At 36.5% G+C, this 12,655-nt stretch overlaps 1 protein-coding gene across 1 annotated transcript in view; it reads right to left on the bottom strand.

Moving 5' to 3' along the window:
* LOC149552769 (Mal d 1-associated protein) overlaps positions 1-12,445 on the bottom strand; it is a 29,590-nt gene extending 17,145 nt beyond the window's left edge. Inside the window, exon 1 of the mRNA XM_089788316.1 lies at positions 12,023-12,445. Coding sequence (XP_089644442.1) covers positions 12,023-12,276 — 254 coding nt within the window. The 5' untranslated portion in view covers positions 12,277-12,445. The remainder of the gene's footprint in view (positions 1-12,022) is intronic.
* Between the last annotated feature and the right edge of the window lie 210 nt (positions 12,446-12,655).

Genomic DNA, 12,655 nt, shown 5'->3' with positions numbered 1-12,655 from the left:
CATGTTTTCTTTGAATCGTGAATGGTTTAATAAGTTGTAAGGACAACCTGATAACTCTTTCACTTATGATAGATTCATGGTGAGCATCATGTAGAGAGAGTCCATGATGTCATCACGTTGAGAGATTTTGTGGTGGGAGTTGGAAGTCGTGTTGAGACAGTCCATGATTGTATCATGTTTAGAGAGTCCATGATAAAATGTTGGTTGTAAAACTTTTTACTAACTTGTCACGTTGAGAGATTCCATAACAGCATCATGTTGAGTGAGTCCTTGATGAAAGTTGATTGTGAATTTTGCAGGTTTTTCATGTTGACTAATACCATGAATTATATAAGATTCATGTGATTAAGTTTTATTACTGCCATTTTGGTTGCAGCCTTGTGTGACTGTTTGCTAAAGATCTCTCTCTGGCTAAGAGGGAGTGTTGGAGATTGTGGCTGCAATAGAAATCTCTATCTTTAGAAATATGGATGTTATTATTGTTAAGGTCACCTTCAGCTGAAGGGGACACTTATGATTAAATTGAAAATAAAGAATTATGTTTTGGGAAATTAAAGAGAATGTGAAGTCTCTCCTTATGTTATATATATCACTTCAAGCGAAAGGGATTGTACACTTGAATTTAATTATCAATAAAATGATCATTTGTTGTGTGTGGCTAGGTTTTCCCCTTAATTCTTGAAGGGTTTTCCCAGGATTTTTTTTTTTGTCTCTTGCATCTTTTCTGGTTATTTGTTATTGTTGTTTACCTAATTTCTGGGTTAAAATCCAACACAAAACGACCAACCAAAACAATTCAATGCCTTGGCCAATAAATTAACCAACAAGGGGACAACTACTTAATTGAAAGACACTTGGTACTGGTTTCTCAAAGCTAAGCCCAAAAGTGCAGGACGACCAAACAACTCGATTTGACCCCTTGGCCCAGAAGCTAACCAGCTTGGTGTGGTCTATTTAATTTGATAAAATCACCACTGCACCTCCCCACCACATTTTTCCACTACTCCAAACATAATTGCTTGTAGGAGAATTAAATAAATAAATGTTAATGTTTCTTGATGGATTGGCAAATCAATTCAATTAATTTATTAAAGATTTATAAGAAGTTTCATAACAAACTATAGATTCAACCATATTGCATGCCGATAACTTTCCTAAACACAAATGGCTGCCTTCTGTGAATTCAATTTAGATCTCAGAATTGCTGACCTTGCTCAATGCCTTTCTCTGAGTAAGGATCTTCCTTATATAGCCCTCAAGAGAGGAAGAGTCACATCCTTATCAAGGACACCTTTCCACATGAGGAATTTCCTCTAAACTAATCAATACCCCTTCATCAACGTGGATCCTCGAAATCACTGCTGTTTATGATGTGTTTAAAGATAACTATATCTAGATCATAAATAGTGTGGAGTGCTTTGTTTGATTTAAGAGGGGATCTTGAATATGTTCTTATTTTATTTTATTATTTCTTCTTTCCTTACTTATGAGCAGGTTATGAAAATGGTCTTATGGCAGAGGCATGACAGTTGTGGTGCTACTATTATTACCATCAAGGTTCAAACCTCTTTAGAGCGTTATTATTAAATATTTAAATGCAAATGAGGTCCCATTGTGACCTTGCCGGTTCATAGCTCCAAGCCAAAAGCATTTGCCCCTCTTTAAAAAAAGAAAATAGAGTATAATTATCTTCTCCTTAGAGTGTCTACCAATTTTTGGTTCAAACTTAACTTCTAACATAGCTGGGAGCTGTAGAGTTACCTAAGAAAATCCTTTGATATGTCAGGCTTCTATTTAGTGGCCATATAAGCCACATATCATCGCCCTAACCAGCATTTGTAAGCTGCTGAGCATGTCACTCTGTGCTAATTATGGCCCAGCGATTAATGGACCCTTTACCTATACAAACAGAAACATTTAATATAATCCTGCAGTGCCATAACTGATTGCACTTTTTTCATTCAAAGGAAATATTAATAGTAACCCCATAGTTACCAGGAAATACAAGGGGATTACGAAATGGGAATGCGAATTTCAACCGAATTAAGGTACACAATTGAATGAATAAGGGGAAAGATTTATTATATACAAATGTGGTTATCAAAAAAATGGGGTATGGAGACAGGGAGATGGTCTCCAATCGTACAATAGAGTTTCTGTAATATCCCCTCTAACAATTAAATTTAATAACTAATCTTCCTATATTCATTTAATAAGAATGGCTAAAATTGATTGATAAGTCTATATCTAACAATATTAGTATTGAACTAAACTGGTTAAATATTATCAATCAGATAGTCTTACTAAACAAATTGATCTACTAATATTAATAAATAAAAAACAATTTATATTGATAAATAAATAAACTAATTCTAATATCAAACCATATTAATAATTAAACAATCCATATTAGTAAAAGAAACCATGTTATTATATATATAATATAATAATGAGAGAGAGGAACAATGGGGCCCACACATCACGAGTCGCATCCCTTACCGAAGACATTTATAAACTACAACCAATATTAGAAAGGGGCATCGAATGGGAAACCAGGCAAAAAAATATTATATGTTACAACTCTGCACAATGGGGAAATACATATGATCAGCCATTTTTAGAAAAGGACAATTGCTTGTTTGGTCAAACTTATTATTACATGGGAATACAGACCAAAAACAAGAGAAGTTATTCAAAGTAACCAATAAAATTAAAAAGATGACATGGAAAGGTTGTTTTTAACGTGGATTTAGAAGGAAAGATACAAAGTTAAATGAGTAGAGTATTAATGTTGAAAAGGTCGAAATTGTAGTGGGGGCATAATTTGACCACGGAGAAGAGTAAAAGAGGTGTTAGGTGGTAATAGGTATATAGTTAACACCCAACATAAAGTATATATTGATGTTCATATTACCCATTGAAGATAATGTATATTTAAATGAATATGCTAATATTGAGTGCTTAGAATAAAGTTAAATGTTTATGTCATTATTTTTGAGAAAGGGATTAATATTATTAATAATAAATATTATTGTTACTATTATGAATGAATGTTTATTATTATCATGTTGTATTTAAGAGGGGAGTCTAGGATGTAATCAATGAGAGGCTCGAGTAGATTCCAACCACTCAAATGTATCCCGTGGAGGTCAGCATTCCATAAATATTTGTGAAATGGACTTTAACCTATAAACTTTAAGGGAATGCCTATTAAGGATTGGTGTCTAAGCAACTTGATTACACCTGAAGTCTCCAACTCGATGTTGAGCTAAAAGAAAATGCTGAAAATGAAAATAAAATCTAAAATAAAAACCAGACAAGAATGCAAGAAAAGTCACAGAAATTTATGGTGGTTCATCCACTTTTGCTGGACTACATCCACTCTTCAAGCAGGGGAGAAATCTCTATTCAGATGAAAAATTACAGTACAATAATCAGCAGCATCAACAGGCTTTTCATATTCTTTTCCAGTTACATTCAGTGGATGACGAAAGGGCAGAGAAGAGAAAGAGTCGACAATGATTGGACTGCACAATCAAAGGCGTTACAAATTCCTTTTGTTAGAACCATTACAATCTCCTACTTGAAGTCCAATCAATGTTACACAGAGATATCCCCTACTTGGAATGCTTATGGCTATGTTGTGACAATGCCGAGAGAAAATCTGCAGAATTCAAACTTCTCTCGAGGTACAACCTTTGTGAACACATCAGCCAGATTAACCTTTGCATCAATCTTCTATAACTGTAATCTTCCCTCTTCAAGAGCATGACGTATGAAGTGAAATCTAGTTTCTATTAACTTTGCACAATTGTGGAAAGCTGAATTTTTAGCCAAATGAATGGCACCCCTGCTATAGAAAAATAGAGTGAAGTTCAATTATTTAAATCCCAACTCTCCAAACAATCATTGTAACAATATCAGCTCTTTAGCCCCCTCGGTAAGAGCAATAATCTCAGCCTCGGTAGAGGAAAGAGCAACAACTTGTTGCTTGCGAGAAGTTCAGCTAATCGCTGCCTCGACAAAAGTAAACACATAGCCTATAGTAGGCCTCCTTTTGTCTAAATCTATAGCCATATCAGAATCAGCATAACTGTAAATATAAGGAGTCTCACTGCTAAAACATAAAACAAGAGAGGAAGTGCCTCTCAAATACCGAAGAATCCATTGAACTGCTTGCCACTGAGTTTTTCCTGGATTACTCATAAACCCACTCACAACTCCCACTGCATGAGCAATATCCAGACGTGTTCTAACCATTCCATACATCAAACTTTCAACTGCTGAAGAATAAGGAACACCATCCATCTCACATTTTCTTTCGAAGTGGAAGGACACATCTTAGAAGATAGTCGAAAGTGATCAGCCAATGGAGTAGCAACTGATTTTGCATTTGACATATTAAACTTCTCGAAAACTTTTTAAATGTATTTTTCTTGAGATAATCTGATTTTTCTTTTACGTTTATTGTGGATTATGTCCATCCCAAGAATCTTCTTCCCTGCCCCTAAATCCTTCATTGCAAAACAAAGAGCCAAATGCATCTTCAGCTCATGAATAACTCGTATATTATTCCCAACAATCAACATATCATCAACATAAAGTAGCAAAATCACAAACTCACCAATAGGAAGGCTCTTGTAGTAAACACATGGGTCTGATTTGCAATGAGTAAAACCTTGCTAAGTCATGAAGTTATCAAATTTCAAATACCATTGTTGCAAAGCTTGATTCAGCCCATATAAACTCCTCTTCAATCTGCAATATAAATGCTCCTCCCTTGTTTAATGAATCCTTCAGGCTGCTCCATGTATAGTTCCTCCTCAATATCCCAATGTAGAAACATTGTTTTTACATCAAACTGTTCAAGTTGAAGATCCAAAGCTGTTGTTATGCCCAGTACCAAACAAGTCGTTTGCATTTTTACCATTGGAGAGAATATTTCACTAAAATCCACTCCCTTTTGTTGAGCAAATCCCTTCACTGCCAATCTAGCCCTGTACCTTTTCCATCCTCCATCTTCCTCTTTTATTCGATATACCCATTTATTTTTCAGAGCCTTTCAATTTGGTGGAAGAGGTACGAAGTTCCATGTCTGATTCGCATTCAAGGACTCCATTTCATTTTTCATGGCATCTATCCAAAACACTAAAATAATACCATTACATACTTGCTTATGTGTTTGTCGCTTTGCCTGATCAGAGCACAAAGAAAATAATAATTCATAGTCATCAAACTTTCAAGGACGTTTTCTCTCTCTCTTGTAGACCTTCGTAGCTGCAGACCCTATTCCATAGAATCAGTTTGAGCATTACCAACTCCCCATTCAAGTGGCATATGGGGATCACCAAAAGTTTAAAAATTTCTCCAATTGAAAATTCTTTATATACAGTGCTCTATGTAATGGTTATATACAGTGCTCTATGTAATGGCGTCGTGTGCAGTTACATTGTCTTGGGAGGCTGATCAAACCCCTAAGTATCGAGATGATGTGGTAGAGTATTATGGTGACCATAAGACTCAAATTCCAAAGTTGGTGATGTAAGGACAAGTCTTGCTCTTTGACCCTACCTTCCCTTAGGGTCTTCTCTAGCCTATTAGGGTTCTTCCACTAACCCTACCTCAGGAGGATCCAATTCACAATCCTTCTACTCTTCAACTTGTCCACACCAATGATGAAATCAACTCTACCCAACCAATACTCTATGGATGTCTTCTTGAACCATCCACACCAAGTACTCAAACTTGATCCAAATTACACACAATGGAGAGGGGTTTGTTTCTAGGGCATTAGGCTCATCAACCAAAAAATGCAAAGAAATCTCTACCAATCTCAAGAATTTGCTCCAAACTAGGCCTAATAGGACTACATGGAATTAGGCCACCAAACTCACCTTTTGGCACACAATTTTAAAAATGGCTTAACAAGGTAGCAAACAAACTTCATATTCTGATACCCTTTTGGAAGATCTTTCAAATTCACCTGGTCTCACTTCCCCAACTTGTTCGTACAGTGGGTTGCTATATTTAAGCCTAAAATTAAGGGTTTCACCAATGTGCTGACAATATTCACAAGGGTTTGTTCAAATCCCTATCAAAACATGTCGTCAGGACTTCACCTTGGACATAGGACTTCTTCAATCTTATATCCTTCTCTCCATCTGCTCAGATTGAAGCAACCAATGCACTCAATCCCATCTAATGCTATTTCAATCATTGTGATCCTTAATCATGCTCATTTGTCTTGCCTAGGACATCACTGTAAAAAAGTCAAACATGCTATCCAGAGCCCAAGCTCTTGCACACCTATAGTACAAGGAGTCATCTCACACATTCCAAAGAATTGTACAGATGCCACGGTGGAAAGGTGAGTTATAACTCCATATTAAAAAACTACCTGGTTCAAACCAGCAAAGATTTACCAAAACGCAAAGAACTGAAACCAAAAGAACTATCTAAACCATAGTTCCGAGAATCGCCAGAATCGTCGATTTGGTGCTTCAATTCATGCTTGGCAATTTTTTTGGACCCGGTGAATTGAATCGTCAATTTTTTGTCATGAATCACTGATTCATGCAATTCATGCAAAAAATCACATGAATCAACCTGATGAATAGGCGCGGGCAGCCAAATGTGAAGACATTTTTTAATAAAAACATGTTTTTTTAGTTTTTTTTTTGCCTTTCCTCTTTGTTTTAACCCTAAAGGGCCTTCTAATTGTTTAGCACGAGTAGAACAGAGGATCTTCATCTTAGATTCTTACATACATATGTTTCATAAGTCTTCATGGATCTTCATCTTACATACATACATTTCATGGATCTTCATCTTAGATTCTTACATACATTTATGATTTGATGTCTTATGGATCTTCATCTTACATAGATTATATGATTTGAATCATTATGATCCTGTGATTTCTATTTACTTCAGCTATAGCCTACAATTTACATTTTACGTGTAGCATAGTTACGTATGTGATGGATTTATCATTTATGTTCCATGTTTATGTATGTTAACTTCTATTTGATAATGTTATAGTGTGTTTAAGTTATATTCAATAAAGAGTGTATGAAATAAGTTTTAAATTGTTATAATCCCTGAATTTCAAGGGTTTTTTTAATTTGTCAATTCATGGCCGATTCGATTCTGATTCATGGCCAACTTGCGATTCGATTCGGCCTTGCTGATTCCAATCTGATTCTGATTCCAATTCTCGTTACTTTGATCTAAACACAGACAGAAACTACTATCTACATCTACCAATTCATACACAGGTCACAGTGCAGAATTCAATCCATTCAACGCCCCAATGAAACCAAAATACTCTGACTATGGTAAAATTGCTCAGCAAAGTTGTTTGTACATTAATCAACTTTCATCAAAATGCCATCCAACCCTTGTCACAAGTTGAGGGAGGCCTTATATGGGGTCAACACACATGTCCCAACCGCTTTGAAGTGGTTATTCCACCTAGTGCTCGAAAATGTACATTCTGCAATAAAAGTTGTCATGACAACTTTTGCAATTTTGCAAAGTTGCCATGCAACTTGACAACTTTTTGCATAGTTAGACAAGACTTGGTCAAAGCCTCATGAAACTCTACCAAATGCTCAAATATGTTACTTAGGACATGTAACCACCATTCCACCCTTTCTTTGTCCCATCTGGCCCTCTAAATGCACAAATGCCACCTTTGACAATGATGACATCAATTGCACAATACCTAGCAACATTGGACAAACAACTAACATTGAATGCTTCCAATGACCCAATTAGACCTCCTAATGACTAAGTCACACTCTAGGACTCACTAACCCTTTATTACACTAGTGGCTTGGCTAAGGCCACTACAAGCCAAAACTTGACTAGGAACCCTAGGTTACCATGCAGTCTTACCTAGGTGCTCCTACACCAGCTGGATTTTGAAGGGACCCACCAAAGAGTGTGGGAAGAAACTGAGTGTCTTTGGCGTTGCGTGGGGTACGGTGGTGGATAAATCCTAAATTAAAACGTAAAGGCTACCAAGGGAGACACGGGTAAAGGCTACCAAGGGAGATACAGAAAAAAAAGGTCTCCCTTGGTAGCCTTACATTATAGTTGAAAGACGTGGGTTAGAGATAGGAGACATAAAATCAGCTCTATAGACTGGGGTGGACAGGCCCTATATTTAGTGAACTAGCTTGACCCCTACTATTATGATAAAGGTTGTCCCTTTACGTTTTAGTTTAGGCTTTAGACGTTTCCATGGGATACTGGCTGAGACTGACGGGTCCAAATGCGAATGTATGTGGCTGATTGGAGTAGACCACACGAGACTCGGTGATACTAGCTATGATGTTTGCGCAGGAGATGAGGACAGCAAGTGCCCATCTAAATTCATGGCATCCACGAGTTGCTTTAGGGAGAGGACGCCCAACATTGAGGTATCACATGCTTGGGCTAAGGAATGCGCCATTTCAAACATGGTGGGGCTTTCTGCAAGCCACATGGACGTAAAATCAGCCTGCATTCGAGTGTAGGGACGATCAAAGAGACTAGGAATCGTACGTGAAGTCATTGTGGACTGTGTTAGCAGCATAGAAGAGGAAGGGCGCTGGTAAAACAAAGTATCGTGCTCTACGGTGAAAACCGCTAGGCAAAGGGGATTCGCTGATAGATTTATCCCTGGGTATGGAAAGTTATGAGACTAGTGGGGTTGGGGAGAATGTCACACTAGGAGCAAAAGTAACAGGTTTTGTATTGGAAATCTAACCTTTTGAAATAAAATTTAATATTATCAAATAAAAACTAAAATATATTCAAAATAATTATCAGAACTAGTACTCATTTTGTGCAAACCTGAGAATGATTTCTCATTGAATATTACATCCTGACTATGAAGTACTTTACGAGCAACAAGATCCCACAAACTAAAGCCACAGAAATATGTATCACTTGGATTGAAAATCCAATTTCGTTCTTTGCTCTCTTGGAATGTGAACATACGCATCATAGCCAAAAACTCGCAAATGAGAAAATAAATTCTTTTACCAGTCCACCTTTATTCCAGAATATCAAGATCGAGACGTGATGAAGGAGCTCAATTAATTAAATAAACATCAATTGCAAGCCTCTGTCAAAAATTCCTTCCCCAAACTGGCACTTGATAGCATACACCAAGCTCTCTCTAAAGTAGTCTGATTCAACCTCTCAATTGCACCATTTTCTTGAGGTGTACAAGAAATTGTTTTAATCCTTCTAATGCCATGATTTGCACAAAAACTATCAAACTCCAAAGAGCAAAACCCGCCACCATTATCCGTTAATAGGCATTTAATCTTCTTCCCAATCTGAGCTTCCACCATAGCCTTGAAACATTTAAATTTCAAAAACATTCTGATTTCTTATTCAACATGTAAATCCATGCTTTATGAGTGCAATCATCAAGAAAAGTTACAAAATAATTTGCACCACCAATTGAAGTTACCTCCGTAGGACCAAAAACACCAAAATGCACGAGCTCTAATGGAGAAGATTTCTGCTCATAATCTGTCCTTACGAAGCTGGTGCAATTTCACTCGCCATAAAGACAATGTTCACATAGTTCCAAATCAAGCGATTTCAGACCTGGAAGTTGGTCTCTTTAAAGCATCACTTCAAGACCTTTTATACTCATATGACCGAGCCTCTTATGCCAAATTTCAGCATTACTTTCCGCAACCACCATGGTTGCTCCCACTTCACCATTGCACTCTAAAACATATAGGCTTCCAAATTTCTTTCCTTTAGCTAAAACCAAATGCCCTTTTGATACTTTCCATGAATCAAAATCAAAATTAACATTGCAACCTTGTGTATAAAACTAACTCATAGAAATCAGATTATGCTCGAGTGTAGGAACATGCCAACATCTTTTTAAAGCCATTGACTACCGTTATTCATTGACAATAAAATATCCCCTTTATCGACAATATCACATTCTTTGTTATCCCCAAGAAAAACTTTGCCAAACATACCTTCTTGGTAATTTGTGAAAGCACTCTGACATGCAGTGGCATGGAAAGATGCACCAAAATCAAGAACCCACGAACTTGCATTCATGTCACCAGCTGCAAGTACTTAGCAGCTGCATTATGTATACTATCATTCATCACTTTGTTTTGAGCCTTCTTGTAATTCAAACATTGCTTCTTTGTGTGCCTTGGTTTACCACAAAACTAGCAAGTGTCATTTTGCCCTCTAGACCTTGAACGATGATTCAATATGCCTCTTCCATTGTTGTTATGCCTACCTCTTTCACGACTTCTAGCTCTATTACTTGTGCTCACAATTGTTAGAGCATCACATGAGGAGGGTTCTTGGCGCTTCCTTCACATGCCTTCACTAAGTAATGTGGCTGAAACTTCATCAAATTTCAGCTTAGTCTTGGCTGCAGTTGAAGTGCTCACAGCCAATACTACACCTTCCCAGATGTTCAAAAGTGAGCATAATAATAAAACGGCTTTTCTTTCATCATCTAAAGGTATACCGACTAAAATAAGTTGACTAACTAATGTATTAAACTCATTCAAATGATTTGACATCACTACCACTTCTTTCATTTTCAGATTGTATAGCTTCTTCATTATAACCACTTTAATCGATGCTGAAGGTATTTCATATTATGAAAATAATTTCTCGACCAGCTCTCTTTTTGTCTTCTCGCCTAAAATGTTAAACAACACATTACTTGAGAGAGCTAAGAAAATCATTGCCCTTGCTTTCAAATCCATTTTCTCCCATACATCTCTATCATTTTCCTTGGCCCTTTGTTTTACCAAGCAATGCAGATTGCAAATCCTGCTTGATGAGTAAAGACTCTATCTGCACTTTCCATAGCTCGAAGTTTTGCCTAGAAAAATTTTCAATTTTCCACTTATCCGCCTCTTCCATGGCACCTACAAATTTTCACCAATTTCCAGAAAATAAAACGAGCTTAACCAGCTTTGATGTCAATTGTTGAGCTAAAAGAAAATGCTGAAAACAAAAATGAAATCTAAAATAAAAATCAGACAAGAATGCAAGAGAAGACACAGAAATTTATTGTGGTTCATCCAGTTTTGCTGAACTATATCCACTCTTCAAGCAGGGGAGAAATCTCTACTCAGATGAAAAATTACAGTACAATTATCAGCAGAATTAAAAGGCTTTTCATATTCTTTTCCAGTCATATTCAATGGACGACGAAAGGGCAGAGAAGAGGAAGAGTCAGCAATGATTGGACTGCACAATCAGAGCCGTTACAAATCCCTTTTGTCAGAACCGTTACAAATAAACTAAAAATAATCTCCCACAACACGATTATCTGACTTATCAACTATATAAGTATCAATATCATCTATCCCAAAAAAGGGGCATTACAGTTTATGGCAATAATGAGGAATCCTAACCCCTGATCAATTAAGAGCCTTAAATTTAATCCTGAAAATTGAAAGATTGGACTAACAAAAGCAAAATAGCAATCTACTTATTTATTTAAAAGAAACTCAAACAATATCCTTAAACCCTAATCCCTGATCTAAACAAGGCCCTTGAGTTTTAGCCAAAGATATAAGTAAAATTTGGATAGGAAGAGCACTTGATTCAACGATAAAAACTAAACATCTCTCAATGGCATTTGCTATATCTTAGTTTGGCATTTGCTATATCTTAGTTTTGATTAAAAAAAAATCGAGTCCAGGAGATTGGTGTTTACATGAGCATAGAGGGGTGATGATCCAAAGGATAACCATAAGAAGCATCTCCGAGATACAAATAAAGAGCTTACTCATTACGTCGTTCCAGATTTTGTGACGTAAAAACCATATTTTAGGATTTTAATTTTAAATTAATTTGAATAAAAAAAAATTATTCTAACCTAGCCAGAATTGGATGTCTTAAAATTTTCGCCTGTTTTTCGCTAAGCGTCTTAAATTGAAGAATATTTTGAATCGGGTATCTAAATTTGTGGGAATTAACGGACAGATAAATTGAGAAATAAACTCAAGATGAAAATGGGTACCTGCCCACACAATTCCTGAAAATCTCCTGGGTTTTCTCGCATTTCCTGACAAATTTGCCAGGCTCCACTTCTTCTGTGTTGCATTTGTTCCTCATAACTTTGCTTATGGCACAGCGGTCTTCGGAACCATAATTGCTTCTGTCCATTCTGTCATCGGCAAGTCGGGAATCACCATCTGAATCAGAACGGCCGAATCTAAAAGCTGCTCCAAATTTATCCCCCAGAGCACTGATATCCACTAAATCGCCCCACATTGCTAGAAGACTTGCTCTCTCCAGAAATGTTTCACCGAAGACGATGTTGGGAAAACTTTCTTCACAGAACGAAATTGAATAAATTGCTTATAGCTCAGGTGATGGGGAATTTTCTCGACGGTTCCGGGATCTTAGATGAATCGGCTGGTTCGCTTTATCGTATTCGTTTATAGTTTTTTAAGATTAAGTGTTTAAATAGTCCATTAGATTTTGGTAAGAAAAAAAATTAACTATTCTTACATGTGATTTAATAGATTAAAGTTGTAAGTTAAAAAATTAGGAAACCTCTTAGCTATTAAAACTTTAAGTTCTTCTAATTCTTTTTCTTAAGCAACGAGACAGCATAATTATTTGAACTATAAATAATAAACTTTCATTT

This window comes from Cupressus sempervirens, chromosome 6, assembly GCF_028749045.1.
Source record: "Cupressus sempervirens isolate cs-2001-9-10 chromosome 6, ASM2874904v1, whole genome shotgun sequence".
Lineage (NCBI taxonomy): Eukaryota > Viridiplantae > Streptophyta > Pinopsida > Cupressales > Cupressaceae > Cupressus > Cupressus sempervirens.
Note: the sequence above shows the minus strand (reverse complement) of the source record. Positions and strands in the feature narration are given on the sequence as shown.